Genomic DNA, 24,746 nt, shown 5'->3' with positions numbered 1-24,746 from the left:
ATTCCTTATACACCTATCCAATCTATATATTATACATCTATCCAATCTATATATATATATTATACATCTATCCAATCTATATATATATATATATATCTATTATACATCTATTATACATCTATCCAATCTATATATATATATATATATATATATATATATATATATATATATATATATATATATATATATATATATATATATATATATATTATACATCTATCCAATCTATATATATATATATGTATACTATACATCTATCCGATCTATATATTATGCATCTATCCGATCTATATATATATATATATATTTTATACATGTACCAATCTATATATACATATTAAACATCTATATATATATATATATATTATACATCTATCCAATCTATATATATTATACACCTATCCAATCAAAATATACATACATATATTATTTATATATATATACACACACATATATATTATACACCTATCCAATCTATATATATATATATATCACACACACACACATATATACATATAATCTATGTATTATATACAGTGGGGCAAAAAAGTATTTAGTCAGCCACCAATTGTGCAAGTTCTCCCACTTAAAAAGATGAGAGGTCTGTAATTTTCATCATAGGTACACTTCAACTATGACAGACAAAATGAGAAAGAAAAATCCAGAACATCACATTGTAGGATTTTTAATGAATTTATTTGCAAATTATGGTGGAAAATAAGTATTTGGTCACCTACAAACAAGCAAGATTTCTGGCTCTCACAGACCTGTAACTTCTTCTTTAAGAGGCTCCTCTGTCCTCCACTCGTTACCAGTATTAATGGCACCTGTTTGAACTTGTTATCAGTATAAAAGACACCTGTCCACAACCTCAAACAGTCACACTCCAAACTCCACTATGGCCAAGACCAAAGAACTGTCAAAGGACACCAGAAACAAAATTGTAGACCTGCACCAGGCTGGGAAGACTGAATCTGCAATAGGTAAGCAGCTTGGTTGGAAGAAATCAACTGTGGGAGCAATTATTAGGAAATGGAAGACATACAAGACCACTGATAATCTCCCACGATCTGGGGCTCCTCGTAAGATCTCACCCCGTGGGGTCAAAATGATCACAAGAACGGTGAGCAAAAATCCCAGAACCACACGGGGGGACCTAATGAATGACCTGCAGAGAGGTGGGACCAAAGTAACAAAGCCTACCATCAGTAACACATTACGCCGCCAGGGACTCAAATCCTGCAGTGCCAGACGTGTCCCCCTGCTTAAGCCAGTACATGTCCAGGCCCGTCTGAAGTTTGCTAGAGAGCATTTGGATGATCCAGAAGAAGATTGGGAGAATGTCATATGGTCAGATGAAACCAAAATATACCTTTTTGGTAAAAACTCAACTCGTCGTGTTTGGAGGACAAAGAATGCTGAGTTGCATCCAAAGAACACCATACCTACTGTGAAGCATGGGGGTGGAAACATCATGCTTTGGGGCTGTTTTTCTGCAAAGGGACCAGGACGACTGATCCGTGTAAAGGAAAGAATGAATGGGGCCATGTATCATGAGATTTTGAGTGAAAACCTCCTTCCATCAGCAAGGGCATTGAAGATGAAACATGGCTGGGTCTTTCAACATGACAATGATCCCAAACACACTGCCCGGGCAACGAAGGAGTGGCTTCGTAAGAAGAATTTCAAGGTCCTGGAGTGGCCTAGCCAGTCTCCAGATCTCAACCCCATAGAAAATCTTTGGAGGGAGATGAAAGTCCGTGTTGCCCAGCAACAGCCCCAAAACATCACTGCTCTAGAGGAGATCTGGGCCAAATGGGCCAAAATACCAGCAACAGTGTGTGAAAACCTTGTGAAGACTTACAGAAAACGTTTGAACTCTGTCATTGCCAACAGAGGGTATATAACAAAGTATTGAGATAAACCTTTGTTATTGACCAAATACTTGTTTTCCACCATAATTTGCAAATAGATTCATTAAAAATCCTACAATGTGATTCCTACAATTACAGGCCTCTCATCTTTTTAAGTGGGAGAACTTGCACAATTGGTGGCTGACTAAATACTTTTTTGCCCCACTGTATATATATATATATATAGATTGGATAGATATATATATATATATTTATATTATACATTACACACATCCAATATATATATATATATACACATATCCAATCTATATCAAACAAGCTAAGTGTCAGTATAGAGACAAAGTAGAGTCGCAAATTAACGGCTCAGACACAAGAGGTATGTGGCAGGGTCTACAGTCAATCACAGATTACAAAAAGAAAACCAGCCCCGTCGCGGACCAGGATGTCTTGCTCCCAGACAGGCTAAATAACTCTTTGGCTCGCTTTGAGGACAACACAGTGCCACTGACACGCCCCGCTAGCAAAACCTGCGGGCTCTCCTTCACTGCAGCCGACGTGAGTAAAACATTTAAACGTGTTAATCCTCGCAAGACTGCAGGCCCAGACGGCATCCCCAGCCACCTCCCCAGAGCATGCGCAGACCAGCTGGCTGGTGTGTTTACGGACATATTCAATCAATCCTTATCCCAGTCTGCTGTTCCAACATGCTTCAAGAGGGCCACCAGTGTTCCTGTTCCCAAGAAAGCTAAGGTATGTGAGCTAAACGACTACTGCCCCGTAGCACTCACTTCCGTCATCATGAAGTGCTTTGAGAGACTAGTCAAGGACCATATCACCTCCACCCTACCTGACACCCTAGACCCACTCCAATTTGCTTACCTCCCCAATAGGTCCACAGACGACACAATCGCAACCACACTGCACACTGCCCTAACCCATCTGGACAAGAGGAATACCTATGTGAGAATGCTGTTCATCGACTACAACTCAGCATTCAACACCATAGTACCCTCCAAACTCGTCATCAAGCTCGAGACCCTGGGTCTCGACCCCGCCCTGTGCAACTGGGTACTGGACTTCCTGACGGGCCACCCCCAGGTGGTGAGGGTAGGTAACAACATCTCTACCCCGCTGATCATCAACACTGGGGCCCCACAAGGGTGCGTTCTGAGCCCTCTCCTGTACTCCCTGTTCACCCACGACTGCGTGGCCATGCACGCCTCCAATTCAATCATCAAGTTGCCAGACGACACTACAGTGGTAGGCTTGATTACCAACAACGACGAGACGGCCTACAGGGAGGAGGTGAGGGTCCTCGGAGTGTGGTGTCAGGAAAATAACCTCACACTCAAAGTCAACAAAACAAAGGAGATGATTGTGGACTTCAGGAAACAGCAGAGGGAGCACCCCCCTATCCACATCGATGGGACAGTAGTGGAGAGGGTAGTAAGTTTCAAGTTCCTAGGCGTACACATCACGGAAAAACTGAATTGGTCCACCCACACAGACAGCGTTGTGAAGAAGGCGCAGCAGCGCCTCTTCAACCTCAGGAGGATACAGAAATTCAGCTTGTCACCAAAAGCACTCACAAACTTCTACAGATGCACAATCGAGAGCATCCTGTCGGGCTGTATCACCGCCTGGTACGGCAACTGCTCTGCCCACAACCGTAAGGCTCTCCAGAGGGTAGTGAGGTCTGCACAACGCATCACCGGGGGCAAACTACCTGCTCTCCAGGACACCTACACCACTCGATGTCACAGGAAGGCCATAAAGATCATCAAGGACAACAACCACCCGAGCCACTGCCTGTTCACCCCGCTATCATCCAGAAGGCGAGGTCAGTACAGGTGCATCAAAGCAGGGACCGAGAGACTGAAAAACAGCTTCCATCTCAAGGCCATCAGACTGTTAAACAGCCGCCACTAACATTGAGTGGCTGCTGCCAACATACTGACTCAACTCCAGCCGCTTTAATAATGGAAATTGATGTAAAAAATGTATAACTAGCCACTTTAAACAATGCCACTTAATATAATGTTTACATACCCTACATTACTCATCTCATATGTATATACTGTACTCGATACCATCTACTGCATCTTGCCTATGCCGTTCTGTACCATCACTGATTCATATATCTTTACGTACATATTCCTTATCCCTTTACACTTGTGTGTATAAGGTAGTAGTTGTGGAATTGTTAGGTTAGATTACTCGTTGGTTATTACAGCATTGTCGGAACTAGAAGCACAAGCATTTCGCTACACTCACATTAACATCTGCTAACCATGTGTATGTGACAAATACAATTTGATTTGATATATATATACATCTATCCAATCTATATCTAGCTATATATATATATATATATATATATATTAATTAGACATCTATCCAATATATATATATATATTATACATCTATCCAATCTATATATATATATATATTAAAGATCTATCCAATCTTCACAGATCTACATGAGAGACTGGGTGTAGTAGGGGCTAGGGGTCGTTTTGCAATTAAGTGTATGCACATGATGTGCGAGGGTATGTAAGATCTGTATAACTGCATGCACACACGCAACAAGGCTGTATCTGAAAACAATCGTCCTTGCTTCCTTGATCCTTGTTTTCTCCAGTCCTCTCCTCTCAGAGTGGGAAAGACGGGAGGTGAGGAATGCAAAAAAACAAGGACAGAGGAAGCAAGGATTTGACGGTGTGTAATGTTTTCAGATATAGACCCACTGTCTAGGTAGAAGGCGTGGTTTCTGGACAGGGCCAACATGAACACCCACAACACTCCTCTTCTGACACACACGCCTGGTCCAGTCTGATTTGCAAGCCAGGCTCTGCGTTTTAAATCGGAACTAGGCCTAATAACTGACACAACTACGCCCCCAACAGGCTGAATACCATCTTGAGGAGCTGAAACAGGTCCCACATTTCTCTCTCTCCCACTCTTTTCTCTCACTGTCTGTGTGTAACTGTTATAAGGAACTTGCAGCATGTGTCTCATATCAACATTTAAATGATAAATAACAGAGAGAAATTAGTTGGCAACATTGTATGACAAACTCATTTGAGACAAAGATTTTTGTTGTGGGGGGTAAATGTAGTCAAACATTTTTTCTGATAAATGTGATCTGTGAATTCCTGAGTTTTATGTGGAACATGCAACACTGCCTAGAGGTCACCTGCTGAGTTTGTGTTTCAATGTGAAGTTGAAGGTTGCGCACAATAAGCGCTGTGTGCTCAAAGTTCACCCAACAACGCCCTGTTGCTGTGGCAACCATAATAGCATGGGGGCCTCTTATAGTCAAGCCAAGCTTTGGAGTGTGGGGAGTGGCTTCGCTGGAACGGAGTTATAGATTGTGGAACAGAGTAAAAAAGCTGAAGGGAAAAAAGTGTACAAGTCTAGTCACAATGCCAAAATTAAGCAAGTACATTTCTTCTCTTTAAAATAGTCTATCAGTCTGTGGCTTGCATAAACTAAGGTATAAACATTAAAAAAAAGATATACAAAAATGTATCATACAAACCGCTGAATCTCTATCCTGACTTTGTGGAGCCTATTCTTCCCCTGAATGTGTGCCAGTGAATATAATCTTATCTTGTTCCTATTCTGAAACTCACAATACATTAAAGTTGCCCATTTACAGTTGAAGTCGGAAGTTTACATACACCTTAGCCAAATGCATTTAAACTCAGTTTTTCACAATTCCTGACATTTAATCCTAGTAAATATTCCCCATCTTAGGTCAGTTAGGATCTCCACTTTATAAATTAAGAATGTGAAATGTAAGAATAATAGCAGAGAGAATGATTTATTTAAGCTTTTATTTCTTTCATCACATTCCCAGTGGGTCAGAAGTTTACATACACCCAATTAGTATTTGGTAGCATTGCCTTTAAACTGTTTAACTTGGATGAAACTTTTTGGGTAGCCTTCCACAAGCTTCCCACAATAAATTGGGTGAATTTTGGCCCATTCCTCCTGACAGAGCTGGTGTAACTGAGTCAGGTTTGTAGCCTCCTTGATCGCACACGCTTTTTCAGTTCTGCCCACAAATTTTCTATAGGATTGAGGTCAGGGCTTTGTGATGGCCACTCCAATACCTTGACTTTGTTGTCCTTAAGCCATTTTGCCACAACTTTGGAAGTATGCTGGGGTCATTGTCCATTTGGAAGACCCATTTACGACCAATCTTAACTTCCTGACTGATGTCTTGATATGTTGCGTCAATATATTCACAGAATTTTCCTTTCCTCATGATCAATCTATTTTGTGAAGTGCATCAGTCCCTCCTGTAGCAAAGCACCCCCAGAACATGATGCTGCCACCCCGTGCTTCACGGTTGGGATGGTGTTCTTTGGCTTGCAAGTCCCCCCCTTTTTCCTCCAAACATAACGATGGTCATTATGGCCAAACAGTTCTATTTCTGTTTCATCAGACCAGAGGACATTTCTCCCAAAAGTACAATCTTTGTCCCCATGTGCAGTTGCAAACCGTAGTCTGGCTTTTTTATGGCGGTTTTGGAGCAGTGACTTCTTCCTTGCTGAGCGGCCTTTCAGGTTATGTCGAATAAAGGCCTCGTTTTACTGTGGATATAGATACTTTATAATTGACTGTATGTTTTGTTTATTCCATGTGTAACTCTGTGTTGTTTGTGTCGCACTGCTTTGCTTTGTCTTGGCCAGGTTGCAGTTGCAAATGAGAACATGTTCTCAAATAGCCTACCTGGTTAAATAAAGGTGAAATAAACTTGTCTACCTTGTCTATAGGCCTCGTTTTTACTGTGGATATAGATACTTTTGTACCTGTTTCCTCCAGCATCTTCACAGGGTCCTTTGCTGCTGTTCTGGGATTGATTTGCACTTTTCGCACCAAAGTACGTTCATCTCTAGGAGACAGAATGCGTCTCCTTCCTGAGCGGTATGATGGCTGCGTGGTCCCATGGTGTTTACACTTGCGTACTATTGTTTGCACAGATGAACGTGGTATCTTCAGGCATTTGGAAATTGCTCCCAAGGATGAACCAGACATGTGGAGGTCTACACTTTTTTTTTCCTGAGGTCTTGGCTGATTTATTTTGATATTCCCATGATGTCAAGCAAAGAGGCACTGAGTTTGAAGGTAGGCCTTGAAATACATCCACAGGTACACCTCCAATTGACTCAAATGATGTCAATTAGTCTATCAGAAGCTTCTAAAGCCATGACATCATTTTCTGGAATTTTCCCAAGCTGTTTAAAGGCACAGTCAACTTAGTGTATGTAAACTTCTGACCCACTGGAATTGTGATACAGTGAATTATAAGTGAAATAATCTGTCTGTAAACAAATGTTGGAAAAATAACTTGTGTCATGCACAAAGTAGATGTCCTAACCGATTTGCCAAAACTATAGTTTGTTAACAAGAAATGTGTGGAGTGGTTGAAAAATTTGTTTTAATGACTCCAACCTAAGTGTATGTAAACTTCCAACTTCAACTGTATTTCCATGCCCCTTTTTTTACACTTATTTTATACACAAGTTGACCTATTTTGGGAAATTCCATTGGTTGGTGTGTTATTAGCGTCTACTTCTTTCATTGGTTGATTTATTTGTTCCCGGAAATACAAGTGACTAACAGCAAGCATATTTGTTCCAAAAGGTGTAAGCAAGAGTTGGTAATTATGGACCCTACAAGTTCACAAGAGCTGAGAAAGTAAAACAAACTCCTTCGAGCCCACAGTATAATTAAAATTCCACCACACTGGTTTCAGCAAGCAGTGAGATGGGCCACAGGAAAGGAAGACACTCCACATGTTGGACAGTAGGATACCTCTGTTTACTCCAACAGCTTAAAGGTCAATTTTGTCTCTCTAGTTAACCCTACTGTAAACTCCAAATGCTGTTGGGTGTCTCTGAAGTAGGGTGCAGGGGCATTCACATACCCAAGCCTGAGTTGCACCAGTGTTTCTTCTATCCACTCACAAATTCACTTCAGACCACTGGGGTTTCTTTCAAAACATGCACTGTGAAGTTACTTTCATTGAGCAAAGTACTTGCAGTAAATAAAGTATGCTGATGCCAATCATTTTACGCACTGATAACACAACATTTATGGAAGGTCGGATGAAATGACAATAGTTTTAACAGTCTAATTTCCAAGTTAGATGTAGAAGTTTGAATTGAAGTTCAAAGGATTTAGAATTCGAGGTGGAACAAAAATGTTTAATCCTTGCATGAGTTACGGCAAACTCAATGTCTTATGACCCTTCTTCCCATTGATGAGATAAAAGACAATTGAGTTGCTCTAGTTCAGCAAATGAAATTACAAATACCAGGTCCTGTTCAATCAAAACCTGTATTGAGAAGTTTGAGAAACACAGCAATATTCCTCTTGCAATACACTGATATAGATTTTGATTCCTATGGTAAATTGAACTTCAGAACACTGTAAAAATCAGAGACAATCAACATCATAGTCAAGCACGCGAGAAGTTTTCAGCGCATTGCAAAACTTAAGAAATGTTTTTTTTTTTTTTTAAGTGCCCCAAGCTGCCCCAGAGGTCTACGGGCCTTGGTTCGCCTCACACCCGAACATAAAAATACAAATACATGTACAAACAGTAGGTGATATATATATATATATATATATATCACAATAAGTCAAAATAAATTAAGTGGAGAGCTAAACTTCGTATCGATACAAAACTTTTGTATCAATTCTCAAAAATGAGTGCAGATCAGCTGTTGAGAAGAAATCTCCCCCGATGAGTGAATGATTGTATTCTGCACATTGCAAAGTAAGTGCCACTGTAGAAGACATTATAGTCTGTTATTTGGCAAATCTTGCTAGCTTCTTCAACAGTTTCACAAGATAATGTGCTAACTAGCTTGTTGATTTGTGTAAAAACAAATGAGGGAATGTACCAGCAGATAGTGAAGTTATTTCAAATACATGTAACAGGAATACGTGTGTGTGTGTGTGTGTGTGTGTGAGAGAGACCAGATGTCAGTGTTTGTGTCAGAGAGCTTGTGCAGTGTTTCTGACCTACATTAGCTGGCTAATTCCCTCCTCGGCTCGAGACCTGGGGTATTTGTCTGCCAGGCTGGCCCCTCGACAGAATGTTGTGAGAATGTTGTGAGAATGTTGTCTAAGGAGTTTCTGATTAATCCCCCATCTGCCCATCAGCAGCTGCTGCGCATGGATTACTACGGAGACCAGCAACAGGCACCTCCACAGACCAACACGCACGCACACTCTTGGTACACGCAACTTGAAATTCAGTCCCTCTGTGGAGGAGTCAACCTAGTGTTCAAAACAGCCTGGGACCAGACAGAACTCACTACCTTATCTTCCTCCTCACTATGTTGACGTTAGGGATTACTGGTTGGAAGCATGGTCAGTGTGTGTGTTTGGGGGGGAGAGAAGGTAGTGAGTTCTGTCTGGTCCCAGGCTGTGTTGAGCACTAGGGTGCTTCACCTGCTTGTTCTAAGAAGCAAACTCCTGAGAAGTGCTCTCTTCTTGCTCTGACATATTTAGGCATGCACACACAAATACTCACTCAGTTCACCTGAATGGTGATACAATGGTAATCTGCGGTGCTTAACACCTGCCAAAGACATTCCATCCAGCCAGGACAAAGTCCTACTTTGACAGAGCGTCTAAGAGCAGCCCCACCATTAAATGGGTAGTTCACCAATACGACAAAATGAAGTGTGAAAAATACAAATATTGGTATCAATAACTTGCATTGGATTTGTGCCTTTGGAAACAGTGACCAGGTAACAAAAACAAAGCATGGATTGGTGTCTTACGTCGTCTATAACCTGCTTACAGGGTACGGAAACCAATATGCAATTTAGTCATTTGGGTGAACTATCCCTTTAAGACAGCAATGGAATGAGTCATGTCAAACACCTGAGCAAGAGACTGATGACAAATGCCACTACTTCTGTGCAGATTTGAAGATAGAAACAGACAGAGAGATAGAAAGACAGACACAAAGAGACAGACACACACACACACACACACACAGGGACAGACGGGACAGACAGACGGGACAGACAGACGGGACAGACAGACGAGACAGACGAGACAGACGAGACAGACGAGACAGACGAGACAGACGAGACAGACGAGACAGACGAGACAGACGAGACAGACAGACAGACAGACAGGACAGACAGGACAGACAGGACAGACAGGACAGACAGGACAGACAGACACAGAGAGAGAGACAGACACAGAGAGAGAGACAGACACAAAGAGAGAGACAGACAGAGAGAGACAGACAGACAGACAGACAGACAGAGAGAGAGAGAGAGACAGACACAGAGAGAGAGACAGACACAGAGAGAGAGACAGACACAAAGAGAGAGACAGACACAGAGAGAGAGACAGACAGACAGACAGACAGAGAGAGAGAGAGAGAGAGAGAGAGAGGAGAAAAGGAGCCAACAAAAACCAAGAACCAACATAACCTGCTTCACTGGTTCCTCCGCCCTAAAATACTTTCAGGTTCACCTTCCTAAGACAATAGGCGAAACCACCACGCGCTACAAGCCTCAGACTATGTCTGACACACACATGCCTGGAGAGTGAGTGAGCACCTTGGCCTCATTTATAAAAGTTGCCTACTAAATATCTGCCATTTCTGAAGAGAATGTGTAGGTATAAAAACGGGAAGGATCATATAGAGCAAAACACTTGAAATAGATTTTCTATTTACTACGATGAAGTAGGTACAATTAAATAAGAGATGGGACGAATAGTATCTCTATTTATTTTGTAGGATGGTCTAAAGTTTGCGTGGGGGTAAGAACATTCTAACGTCAAGTGTCAGTTATTATAAATGAGTGGAAACTATTGCACGCTCGTTTTGGGGTATATTTTGTACGTATGCAACGTTTTAATAAATGAGGTCACAACACTTTAGACGTCCATTGTAAGTGCAACTAAAGGTCATTTGTCTGAGGTTGAGACTTTGGAAAATACAGCACACTTCACATTACAATCGTGGCTTACAATTCAATCTTGGTGAAATTTTCCTATGATCCAATCGTGAGTGGAAATGAACTGGTGACTCGTTGTTGCTGGGCGGCTGGGTTGCTCCCCAAAAACACATTTTTTATTTTGTAAGCGCTCAATGGATTGGTGTCAGGAAAGCTGATCCTAGATCAGTAATAAAGAGGAAAACTTCCTATAACCCCATGTTCTGCCCTCTGCCTACTTTACATACCTGAATCCTTCCCAGCACAAAGATGTTTACCTTGTTTCAGCTTACTGTTGATGGCAAACTCTGACCTCCGCAGAGCGCTGGGGGCGGTCTTCCTGTAGAAACTGTTACGGTCAAGGGAGCCCATGTAGAGGGGCTTACGTGCCCGCCTGGGTTGGTTCACGGTCCCCATGAGGCTACCAGAATCCAGTTGGGACCCATTTTCACTGTCCTTGTTGTGGCACAGATGACGGTCGTAGGACCGTCGCTCCCGTTCGGGCTGATTGTGGTACTGGTCCTCAAACCATTCTTCACAGTGCTTCCCACTGCCGGGGTATTCCTCATACCTGGAGTCCATAGATAATGATCGCAAATCCCTGTAATGGTCTTCTTCCTTACGATCATAGTGGTCCTTTTCCTTGTGATCACAGTGGTCCTTTTCTCTGCGATCCCAGTGGTCCTTTTCCTTGTAGTTGTAGTGGTCCTTTTTCCTGTGGTCATAACTATCACTCTTTCTAAGCAAATAGTGGTCCTTATCCTTTTGGTCAAAGTGGTCATTTTCTCTGCGCTCATAATGGGTCTTCTCTTTACGGTCATAATAATCCTCCCTGCGAACCAAGTGGTATTTTACGTAGTGGTCCTCTTTCCTATCGTCTTGTCTGTAGTCCAAATAATCATTTTCTGTGTGGTCATTCTTGATCGGTCTCCTGCGGTCAAAATATTCCTGATCTTTAAGGTCGTACTGGTCACCATCTTTGCGGTCATGGTGGCCTATATCCCTAGGGTTGTACCGGTCTGTGTGATCATACTGGTCTGACTCTTTGCGATCATAACGGTCATGTTCTTGATAAAACTCTTTTCCCAGGTCCCAATAGTCCTGTTTTTTGCAGTCATAGTGGTCCCCATCTCTGTCTTTATAGAGGTCACACTGTTTGTAGGGATACTCCTCCTCTTTGTGGTCATATTTGTCCCTGTCTATGTCATACTGCGCCTGACTTCTGTGGACATCCTTGTAATCCTTGATTTGTGTCTCTCGGTTGTGCTCCTGGTAGTTGTGGTCCTCCGGGCCTGGGTAGAAGCAATGGTTACCAGACCACTCTTGCACTCTCCTGGGTTCCAGGTGGCCATTATCTGAGGCAGAGCGGAAATAAAGGCCCCTGCTTTGAGGCCTTGTGTCTCTATAGGGCACTCTGTCATAGTCCTCATACTCCCAGCTGGCCATCCGACCGGCATTCCCCTGCCTCAGGTTGGTCTGGTAGTCCCATTGCCCTGGCCAAGGAGTTGTCACAGACCTTGGAGCTGCCACCGGTTCAGGGGGCAGCACTGGAGCTAGCTTATAACCGTGGTATCCAACCACCTGTTGCTGCTTCTGCTGGAACTGTTGTTGCTGTTGCAGACGGACCATCCTCTCCCTGTCACAGCCACAATTCCCTAACTCTTCCATACTCTTGCCCCTCCGAGGGGGCATCCCAGTGCCGTAGTTCCAGTCCAAGGGTCCAATCTCAGCCTGGAAGCCATTAACTACCTGGCCCTTCATGGTGCCGTTTCTGATACAGCTCTCAGTGCTGCCGTTGCTCCTACTACGATGTGATGGCTTATTCTTATCTCCCCAAACTACGGCATTCCAGAGCACAGCAATGTGGGAGACTTAACCACCTGTCAGACATACTCGCTCTTTATCGCTCTCACTCCTTCTCTTAGGGCTGCCTGAACTGGACTGCCCTGCTATGGCACTTCCCAGTTTCTGTGTTACAAAATCCTTCCCTCCCCCGGCAGCCCAGTGAATCACGTCAGTGGGGAGGGGCAGGTGAAGGAAGGAGGGGCCATTCTTGGTAAATCATTCAGTAGTCACATGAGTGGTGGATTACAGTCAGCCCCTCTCAGCGTTTTCATTGGTCAGTTGCTATGTTTGCAGGAAAACACAGACTGGCTGGGCAGATTTCCTTCTCCGGAGGAAGGAGACTAACGGTCTTTTCAAGAGAATGCCTTTGGCGTGTGTGAGACTTGGCACCAAGAAACTTCCACTTCAGAGAATGTTCCTTTTGTTTTTCCATCCTCTTTTGCTTTTCTTTCATTTACACATTATGAAAAAGAACAATTTCTTAATCAAATTCTCCACATTATCTGGGTAAACTTCCAGACTAATGTGTTTTCTCAGTTCCTCAGAACTTAAGGCGAATCAAGTCGTCTTATGTTGGAGCTTGGTCAATGTAAACACGGAACCAGTTATTCTGTGCAAAAATAATAGCAAATCAACAGCGTATGAGGCCCTGTTTGCCCTACATTTGGAGTGGAATAACACATTTACGCATGAACACATTCACATGATTTCATTAAAAAAAAGTCTGGAATGTGTCTGTGACCGAGAGAGTGAAAGGAGGTGGAAAAGGCTTTGGGGACAGGGGCTGATTATTCTAGAGTGTACAATGTACTGGAAAGTGTCTCTTCACTCTACAATGAGCTATTGTTGAAAGCCTGTCCCTGGTTTCAGAGGCTACGGTATATTTCAGTGTGAGAAAAAACCCAGGCCTATTCATAAGCTTGGGGTATAGGATATCCCCCCTTTCCCTTCCATCAAAGAGCCAATTATAAGATGGTCGACTTTTACAGCCCCCCTTCCCCACACAAACAGTATCTCTCCATCTCCCAACCATCCCCTACTGATGTAGGGAAGAGGGAAATAGAGAAATGGGAGAAACTGAAGTTAAGCTTATTCATTGGATAAAAAATGTATAAATGCAGACAGAATTTGTTTGTTCGACATGGTGGGATCTTAGTCTGTAAAATTAATTATGGGAGAAATGGAGGTGGAAACGCCTTTATGCACAAATTGTGATATAATAACAATCCGTTGGACAAATACAAATGATTCTTGCTCTTATCCATAATAATCTCATCATGTAGACTAGCCTAGCTGCACAGCATCTGTGAGTCGTTGGCTAGAGTGCACTTGCCAAGACAAAACTATTGGTATAGTTGTGAATGCGATGTAAACGCATCAAACTAGATTTTTATTTGATACATGAAAACTTCAGTGAAAAAGTACATTTGTGTGCACTACGTCATCACACACGGATTGTTATCTGGAACAAGTCAGCTTGGTGGAAACACAGGTCTGTTGGGAAAATGCACATTTTCTTTACGCAAATTCTTTGAATATTCGCATAAAAATCAGATGTCAATTGGATGGAAACATACAGCACCTACTATAAAGGATATAGTTTTCTTATGTAATGCTCTTTTATTATCAGTATTTAAGATTTTGACTTCCAATCCCAGGGACCCAACCGAAACTGTGTGTGTGTGTGTGTGTGTGTGTGTGTGTGTGTGTGTGTGTGTGTGTGTGTGTGTGTGTGTGTGTGTGTATTCTCATTTACTTCAGGGGGATCAGGTGCAACATTCCAGTTCTGTAATGTTAAGCAAGGCAAGTTTCTGTCATTTAGTTGCCAGTCTTTCTGAGAATTGTCTGAATATCCTGTCAAACAGAACACATACCCTCATATCCATGTTTAAGTTGTCTGACAGGTGATACCACGCAGGTTAAAGAGATTTACTCAGTCAACCTGGAAATGAATTGGTTGCAATGGAAAGTCAGGTTAAAGAGAGTGACTGCTCCTAAACACCAACTAATTCCTTTGAAAACAGCGTATGTGCCATCAATATGAGTCAGAAACGTTTATTCTAGTGTCAAAATGGAATACAAAGTGTCAAAATTATCATTTTGATCATAAAGTAAGTTTTGTCTAAAATGGAATTTGGAATCTCGGTGTGTCACAACGAGTAAATGGATTACAATTATGTCAACAAATCATGCCCCCTTTTGCCAAGCTCCACGTGCAAATCGCCCCTCTGCTCACTTCGCTTCCCATCATTGAATGGGGCTCTGTTGTTTCATCGCCCCCAACAATTTCAAAGGTTACAGCCATTTGAGACTGAAAAGCCCTTTACGGATTGACTAACTGTGGTTTGCATGCCTTGCCGAAGGACCCTTTCATGAGGAATAGGTGGTTGGAGTTTGTTATAGGTGGTTGGAGTTTGTTGGTCCCCACTGACGGTGAGTATAGAGGTAAGCTAGGCCATAGATTGCTGGTTATGTAAATATTGATAATCATATTCACCAGTATCGCTAACATAGCTGACGTTAGCTAGCTAGCTCAAATCAAATTGTATTTGTCACATGCGCTGAATTCAACAGGTGTAGACTTTACTGTGAAATGCTTACTTATGCCCTTTCCCAACAATTCAGAGTTTTAAAAAATGTGCTAATTAATTAATAACAATAACAAGGCTACAAGGAGCACCGGTATCGAGTCAATGTGCAGGGGTACTAAGTAGTTTAGGTAATGTGTACATGTAGGTAGGGGTAAAAGTGACGAGGCAATCACAATCCCTCGCCTTCCATTTGGCAAATCTGATCATAACTCTATCCTCCTGATTCCTGCTTACAAGCAAAAATTAAAGCAGGAAGCACCAGTGACTCGGTCTATAAAAAAAAAGTGGTCAGATAAAGCAGTTGCTAAACTACAGGACTGTTTTGCAGCACAGACTGGAATATGTTCCGCGATTCCTCCGATGGCATTGAGGAGTACACCACATCAGTCATTGGCTTCATCAATAAGTGCATCAAGGATGTCGTCCCTACAGTGACTGTACGTACATACCCCAACCAGAAGCTATGGATTACAGGCAACATTCGCCCCGAGCTAAAGGGCAGAGCTGCCGCTTTCAAGGAGCGGGACTCTAACTCAGAAGCTTATACAAAATACCACTATGCCCTCCGACCAACCATCAAACAGGCAAAGCATCAATACAGGACTAAGGTCGAGTCGTACTACACCGGCTCCGAAGCTCGTCGGATGTGGCAGGGCTTGTAAACTATTACAGACTACAAAGGGAAGTACAAGCGAGAGCTGCCGAATGACACAAGCCTATCAGACAAGCTAATTCATTTCTATGCTCGCTTTGAGGCAAGTAACAATGAAACATGCATGAGAGCATCAGCTGGTCCGAATGACTGTGTGATCACGCTCTCCGCAGCCGATGTGAGTAAGATCTTTAAACAGGTCAACATTCACAAGGCCGATGGGCCAGACGGATTACCAGGACGTGTACTGTGAGCATGCGCTGACCAACTGGCAAGTGTCTTCACTGACATTTTCAACTTCTCCCTGTCCGAGTCTGTAATACCAACACGTTTCAAGCAGACCACCATAGTCGCTGTGCCCAAGAACACTAACGTAACCTGCCTAAAAGACTACCAACCCGTAGCACTCACATCTGTAGCCATGAAATGCTTTGAAAGGCTGGTCATGGCCCACATCAACACCATTATCCCAGAAACCCTAGACCCACTCCAATTTGGATACCGCACCAACAGATCCACAGATGATGCAATCTCTATTGCACTCCACACAGCCCTTTCCCACCTGGACAAAAGGAACAACTATGTGAGAATGCTATTCATTGACTACAGCTCAGCGTTCAACACCATAGTGCACTCAAAGCTCATCACTGAACTAAGGACCATGGGACTAAACACCTCCCTCTGCAACTGGATCCTAGACTTCCTGACGGGCTGCCCCCAGGTGGTAAGGGTAGGTAATAACACATCCGCCACGCTGATTCTCAACACGAAGGCCCATCGTGCTCAGTCCCCCCCTGTACTCCCTGTTCACTCATGACTGCACAGCCAGGCATGACTCAAACACCATCATTAAGTTTGCTGATGACACAACAGTGGTAGGTCTGATCACCGACAACAATGAGACTGCACATAGGGAGGAGGTCAGAGACTTGGCCGTGTGGTGCCAGGACTGGCAACCTCTCCCTCAACATGATCAAGACAAAGGAGATGATTGTAGACTCCTGGAAAAGGAGGACCGAGCACACCCCCATTCTCATTGACGGGGCTGTAGTGGAGCAAGTTGAAAGCTTCAAGTTCCTTGGCGTCCACATCACCAACAAACTAACATGGTTCAAGCACACCAAGGCAGTCGTGAAGAGGGCATGAGAAAACCTATTCCCCCACAGGAGACTGAAAAGATTTGGCATGGGTCCTCAGATCAACTGCTCTGCCTCCGACCGCAGTACATCACCAGGGCCAAGCTTCCTGCCATCCAGGACCTCTATACCAGGCGTTGTCAGAGGAAGAACCTAAAAAAAAAGACTCCAGCCACCCTAGTCATAGACTGTTCTCTCTGCTACCACACAGCAAGCGGTACCGGAGCTAGGTCCAAGAAGCTTCTAAACAGCTTCTACCCCCAAGCCATAAGACTCTTGAACAGCTAATCAAATGGCTACCCAGACTATTTGCAGCCCCCCACGCTGCTGCTACTCTCTGTTATTATCTATGCATAGCCACTTTAATAACCCTACCTGCATGTACATAATTACCTCTACACCGGTGCCCCCACACATTGACTCTGAACCGGTACCCCCTGTATATTTTTATTTTATTTCTATAGCCCCGCTATTGTTATATACTGCTGTTCCTTAATAATTGTTTTTTCTTTTCTCTTACTATTTGTAGGTATTTTCTTAAAACTGCATTGTTGGTTGTAAGTAAGAATTTCACTGTATTCAGAGCATGTGACAAATATAATTTGATTTGAGATGCAGTATAACTTTAGCCAGCTAACTAAGATTGAGGGGACCTCCATATTTTAGCAATCTAACATTAGCATTGCTGTTTTGACAAACTTTGCTGGTACCAGTAATCGCAACATTGCGATCTCTCATATCCGGCCAGAAAACCTCACTTGTCAGCAACAACAGCTTTCACAGGCTCATCATTTGTAACTCACTTCATTACTTTCATAACAGAATTGTGAAACATAATTTAATGTAAACTGACATTATTTGATGCTTATTTTCTACTTCTTATGTATCTACTTCTTTGATACATATAATGTCCAGAGCATAACATAGCCTCCCAGAGAGAGAGAGAGGTAAATGGAGGCAGGTACTGGGATAGTCAGAATACAGATACACACATTTTACTGTATGTGTTAGTGTGTGTAAGTTCTACACCTGTTGTATTAAGTGCATGTGACAAATAACATTTGATTTTGATACTGGGGGAGGCACACTCCCGGGAACAGGACCCAACACCAGGCACTCCCCATTTGGACGAGGACAAAAGCACCCAACTCAGGAATGAGTGGGGAGAGTATCACACTTTTTTTTACATTTCTTTCCTTGATTATCTCTTAGTCTTCTCATTTATGGTGTTCTTTTTTACTCTGCCACGCAACATGGTTTCCATAACTTCAAGACAACTCTACTGAATTCTACTCCATAAAGATACAGTATATTGGCTGGATATACACTACCGGTCAAATGTTTTAGTAGACCTACTCATTCAAAAGGTTTTTCTTCATTTTTTACTATTTTCTACATTGAAGAATAATAGTGAAGACATCAAAACTATGAAATAACACATATGGAATCATGTAGTATACAAAAAATTGTTGGGGGGTATACAGAAGATGGCCCTATTTGGTAAAATACTAAATCCATATTATGGCAAGAACAGCTCAAGTAAGCAAAGAGAAATGACAGTCCATCATTAATTTAAGATATGAAGGTCAGTCAATACAGAAAAGTGCAGTCGCAAAAACATCAAGCGCTATGATGAAACTGAGGACCGCCACAGGAAAGGAAGACCAGAGTTACCTCTGCTGCAGAGGATACGTTCATTAGAATTACCAGCCCAAATAAATGCTTCACAGAGTTCAAGTAACAGACACATCTCAACATCAACTGTTCAGAGGAGAGTGAGTGAATGAGGCCTTCATGTTCAAATTGCTGCAAAGAACCATCTACTAAAGGACACCAATAAGAAGAAGAGACTTGCTTGGGCCAAGAAACATGAGCAATGGACATAGACCGGTGGACATTTTTCCTTTGGTCTGGATTCCAAATTTGAGATCTTTGGTTCCAACCGCCATATCTTTGTGAAACGCGGTGTGGGTGAACGGATGATCTCTGCATGTGTGGTTCCCACCGTGAAGCATGGAGGAGGTGGTGTTATTGTGTGGGTGTGCTTTGCTGGTGACACTGTCTGTTATATATTTAGAATGCAAGGCACACTTAACCAGCATGGCTACCACAGCATTCTGCAGCAATATGCCATCCCATCTGGTTTGGGCTTAGTGGGACTATAATTTGTTTTTCAACAGGACAATGACCCAACACATCTCCAGGCTGTGTAAGGGCTATTTGACAAAGAAGGAGAGTGATGGAGTGCTGTATCAGATGACCTGGCCTCCACAATCCTTCGACCTCAACCAAATTGAGATGGTTTAGGATGAGCAAGACCGTGGAGTGAAGGAAAAGCAGCCAACAAGTGCTCAGCATATGTGGGAACTCCTTCAAGACTGTTTGAAAAGCATTCCAGGTGAAGCTGGTTGAGAGAATGCCAAGAGTGTGCAAAGCCGTCATCAAAGCAAAGGATCGCTATTTGAAGAATCCCAAATATAAAATATATTTTGATTTGTTTAACACTTTTTGGTTACTACATGATTACATGATGTGTTTTTTCATACTTATGTCTTTACGATTATTCTACAATGTAGAAAATTGTAAAAAATTAAGAAAAACCCTTGAATAAGTAGGTGTTCTAAAACTTTTGACCGGTAGTGTACATGTGAAAATATTGTTGAAGAGGCTTTAGATGATAACGGATAAAATCAAATTCTCCGCCACTCTTTTCTGTTAAGTATATTTGTCATCTATTTGTCAGTCTACCTGTTCATATCTGCTTTACTTAAAAAATCTTCTCCTCTATTCACACAACAACAATCAGGACTTTAAACTCTCTTTTGTACAGTGCACAGTTATCTCAAACTCCCAGCTGAGCAACTCACACACCCTGTTAGAACAAAGAAAACACTCTGACACACACTGCAACAATGCCATGCACAGTAGTGACACACACACTACCACTTGAACTCCTAAGAATGGGATTATTTAATTTTGAGGCATGACATGCTTTACGACTAGCTAGGTTTCCATACAAGTTGTGACAGAGTTTCATATAGATATATAGACAGATATTCTAAAATCTACATAAAAACAATATGCGCTTTTCCCCACCAGAGATATAATACCATCAAATTGACTTGCAGATAAAATGCTGTGCGTGATGTTATAGTGCGTCTCAATAACTTTTGCGGTTAAATTCTCATGTACTGAATAAACAAATACAACTTAAATGGCTTTCCATCGCATGTTCAACCCTATTGATGGGCGCAGGGTGTGCTTTAGGCTAGAGCGCACATATAGCCTATATGATGAGACTATTATGGACAAAAGATCAAGATTATTTTTATCTGTCAAATGGCAGACAAGCATCAATGATCATGTCATCAGAAAAATACCCTCAATATTTATTGGAAAGGAGCATCAAGCTCATCACCTTGCACTTCCACTACCCTGTGAAGTTCATCATAATTTATTTAAATCAAATATTATTGGTCACATACATGTGTTGAGCAGATGCTATTGCGGGTGTAGCGAAATGCTTGTGTTTCTAGCTCCAACAGTGCGGTAATATCTAAAATATCTAATATCTTGGATGAACAATGTCAGAGCGGCACAGACTAAGATATAGTAGAATAGAACAGAATACAGTATATACATGAGTAATGCAAAATATGTAAACATTATTAAAGTGACTAGTGTTCCATTATTATAATGGCCAGTGATTTCAAGTCTATGGGTATAGGGCATCAGCCTCTAAGATGCTAGTGATGGCTGTTTAACAATCTGATGGCCTTGAGATAGAAGCCTTTTTTCTGTCTCTCGGGGATGAATACATTTGCAAGGCACTGTATGAGATGAGTAATGTGATATGTAAACATTCTTAAAGTGGCATTATTAAAGTGACTAGTGTTCCATTTATTAAAGTGGCCAAATGATATCAAGTCTGTAGGTAGGCAGCCGTCTCTCTGTGCTAGTGGTGGCTGTTTAACAATCTGATGGCCTTGAGCTGTTTTTCAATCTCTCTGTCCCAGCTTTGATGCACCTGTACTGACCTCGCCTTCTGGATGATAGCGGGATGAACAGGCAGTGGCTCGGGTGGTTGTTGCTACTTCGTTTTGCTGACGTTGGGTATGAGGCTATAATCCTGGCACCACACTCCCAGGGCTCTCACCTCCTCCATGTAGGCTGTCTCGTCATTGTTGGTAATCAGGCCTACTACTGAGGTGTCGTATGCAAACTTGATGATGGAGTTGGAGGCGTGCGTGGCCACGCAGTCATGGGTGAACAGGGAGTACAGGAGGGGGCTGAGCACGCACCCTTTTGGGGCCCCAGTGGTGATGATCTGTGAAGTGGAGATGTTGTTTCCTACCTTCACCACCTGGGGGCGACCCGTCAGGAAGTCCAGGACCCTGTTGCACAGGGTGGGGTTCAGACCCAGGGCCTCGAGCCTAATGATGAGATTGCAGGGTACTATGGTGTTGAATGCTGAGCTATAGTCAATGAACAGCATTGTTACATAGGTATTCCTCTTGTCCATATGGAATAGGGCAGTGTGCAGTGCGATGGCGATTGCATCATATGTGGATCTATTGGGGCGGTAAGCAAATGGAAGTGGGCCTAGGGTGTCAGGTAAGGTAGAGGTGATATGATACTTGACTAGTCTCTCAAAGCACTTCATGATGACAGAAGTGAGTGCTGTGGGGTGACAGTCATTTAGTTCTGTTACCTTTGCTTTCTTGGGAACAGGAACAATGGTGGACATGTTGACATCTTGCATGTGGGGACAGCAGACTGGTATAGGGAGAGATTGAATATGTCCGTAAACACTCCAGCCAGCTGGTCTGCGCATGCTCTAAGGACGCAGCTAGGGATGCCGTCTGGGCCGGCAGCCTTGCGAGGATTAACAAGCTTAAATGTCTTACGTCGGCCACGGAGGAGAGCCCACAGTCCTTGGTAGCGGGCCGCGTCGGTGGCACTGTGTTATTCTCAAAGCAGGCGAAGAGGTGTTTAGCATGTCCGGAAATGTTCCCTTTGTAGTCCATGATTGTCTGTAGACCCTGCCATGTCTCGTGTCTGAGCCATTGAATTGAGACTCCCCTTTGTCTCTATAATGACTTTTTGCCTGTTTGATTGCCTTACGAAAGGAATAACTACACTGTTTGTATTCTGCCATATTCCCAGTCACCTTGCCATGGTTAAATGTGGTGGTTCGTGCTTTATTTTTGGAGTGAACGCTGCCATCTATCCATGGTTTCTGGTTAGGGTAGGATTTAATAGTCTGATAAACTCAGTAACCGTTTCAGTGTATTCGTCAATGCTATTCTTGGAGGCTACCCGGAACATATCCCAGTCCACATAATCAAAACAAATGTGAAGCGTGGATTCCGATTAGTCAGACCAGCGTTGAATACTCCTTAGCACGGGTACTTAATTTTTTTGTATCTGCCTATAGGAAGGGAGTAGCAAAATGGAGTCATGATCAGATTTGCCGAAGGGAGGGCGGGGGAGAGCATTGTAGGTATCCCGAAAGTTGGAGTAGCGGTGGTCGAGTGTTTTAGCAGCGCGAGTACTACAGTCAATGTGTTGATAGAACTTCAGTAGCATTTCCACAAATTTGCTTTAAAATCACCAGCTACAATAAATTCAACTTCAGGATATGTGGTTTCCAGTTTGGTTCTTTGAGGGCTGTCGTGGTATCGGTTAGAGTGGGAATAAACACGGCTGTGACTATAACCGTATTCTAATAAATTTTGTTTTGTAGACTTTGGGAAAGTCTAACAAAAAATGTTCAGTTTCGCCCGGGCCCGTCATTAACTTTCTTATCCGACATGCACTTTACTTACATAAAAAGGTTTGATAGAAACCTGGGTACTGTAAGGAAAGTATCACTTAATAAAGAGAAACAAAGCTGTGATTACAAACCATGTTCATATTTGTAGCTATTACTGTGTAATGATACAAGTATATGAGCAAACCTAAATAAAGTCACAATTAAGATTTTTTTTAAACTGTAGCGTCACTGATCACAGAACAGTGAAAGGCCTTGATAACATTAAGATAAGATGTATAACAATCACAATATTTGATCTATTACACAAACAATCACCAGACCCAATAATATAGAGAAAGAAAAAATGAATGTCAATAATAAAAAAACTGTAGTAATATTAATTTATCTGCACTTCATGTCATTTTAATGTTATTTTCTATCCAATTTGTTTTTCATACATGTGTAGTTCATTACACAATTCAGTACATGTAACAAATTCTCATGAATGATAATAAATATTCTGTATGTCTGTTGGTTTGGCAATTTTGACTTGCTAATAAAGCATTTTGAACTTACAGTGGGGCAAAAAAGTATTTAGTCAGCCACCAACTGTGCAAGTTCTCCCACTTAAAAACATGAGAGGCCTGTAATTTTCATCATAGGTACACTTCAACTATGACAGACAAAATGAGAAAAAAAATCCAGAAAATCACATTGTAGGATTTTTTATGAATTTAATTGCAAATGATGGTGGAAAATAAGTATTCGGTTCAAGTTTATTATCCATGGGTCTGCACCTCGTCAACCATTTGGGTGAGTAAAGAACGAGAGTTCTTTACTTACTTACTTTATTGTCCACATGGGGAAATTTTGTTGCAGTGTCATGTTTACATTTAAAGTGGCGTTTAAATACAAAACAAGATTGACAACACAACTATCATAACAGTTACGCACCAATAAAAATAATAATAGTAAGAAATAAGAAATAAAATACAATTTAAAAAAGACTAGCCTGCTGGCCTTATGGAGTCAATGGGAACATTCGCCCGAGCTATTTAGGAGGGATATCACACCTGGTACAAATGATTGTCTCGTTCTATTTTTCCTGCTGAGGGGTGCCCTATACCTGCGCCCAGAGGGGAGTAATTCAAAGTCCAGGTACAGGGGGTGGCTTGGGTCTAAAATGATTTTGTGAGCCTTACGGAGGGCCCTGACCTTAAAGATCTCATCCAGGCCTGTCTGTTTGACTCCAAGTACCTTGCTTGCTGTGGTAATACTCCTTCTCAGCATGTTTCTCTGGCTGACAGTGGCATTACCAAACCAACAAACAAAGGAAAGGATTTGTAAAACAGTCAGTATAGTACAGTCTATATTAAAAGAACCCAACTGTTTTAGAAAGTACAGTCTCTGTTGGCTTTTTTTGTAGATCAGGTCTGTACATTTACTCCACTGAAGCTTATTGTCCAAGTGGACACCAAGATATTTATATTCCTATACAATTTCTATATTCTGACCTCTGATAGATGTTGCAGAGGTAGGTGTTGTACGCTTCCTGAAGTCTATGCACATCTCTTTGGTCTTGTTGGTATTGAGGACCAAGTGTGATTCCTCACACCACTCTACAAAGTCATCTAGAACCGGGCCATGATGTTCCTCATCATCATGCAACAGGTTGATCAAGGCAGTGTCGTCAGCGAACTTAACGAGGTGTCTGTCAGTATGGGAACTAGTACAACTATTAGTGTACAAGATGTACAGAAGTGGGGACAAAACACATCCCTGAGGAGAGCCTGTGTTGGTATAGCGTATATAGCTTTGCTATAGCAGCTTCTAGCAACAAGCATTTGTACAGAGAGACTTGGAATCCAGACTTGACTGTGTGTTTTGGACAACATAAAAGGACAGTTCA

At 42.3% G+C, this 24,746-nt stretch overlaps 1 protein-coding gene across 3 annotated transcripts in view; it reads right to left on the bottom strand.

The window, feature by feature from the left end:
* LOC139376470 (dynamin binding protein) overlaps positions 1-24,746 on the bottom strand; it is a 113,353-nt gene that overhangs the window by 41,087 nt on the left and 47,520 nt on the right. The window contains exon 1 of one of the 3 annotated variants that reach the window (XM_071119093.1): positions 11,137-12,827. The exons of the other annotated variants lie outside the window; for them this stretch is intronic. Coding sequence (XP_070975194.1) covers positions 11,137-12,619 — 1,483 coding nt within the window. The 5' untranslated portion in view covers positions 12,620-12,827. Of the gene's footprint in view, positions 1-11,136; positions 12,828-24,746 lie in introns of those variants that run through there. 3 annotated transcript variants of the gene reach the window in all.

The sequence above is a fragment of the Oncorhynchus clarkii genome, chromosome 20 (genome assembly GCF_045791955.1).
Source record: "Oncorhynchus clarkii lewisi isolate Uvic-CL-2024 chromosome 20, UVic_Ocla_1.0, whole genome shotgun sequence".
Classification (NCBI taxonomy): domain Eukaryota; kingdom Metazoa; phylum Chordata; class Actinopteri; order Salmoniformes; family Salmonidae; genus Oncorhynchus; species Oncorhynchus clarkii.
This window is presented reverse-complemented; position numbering and strand designations above follow the sequence as displayed.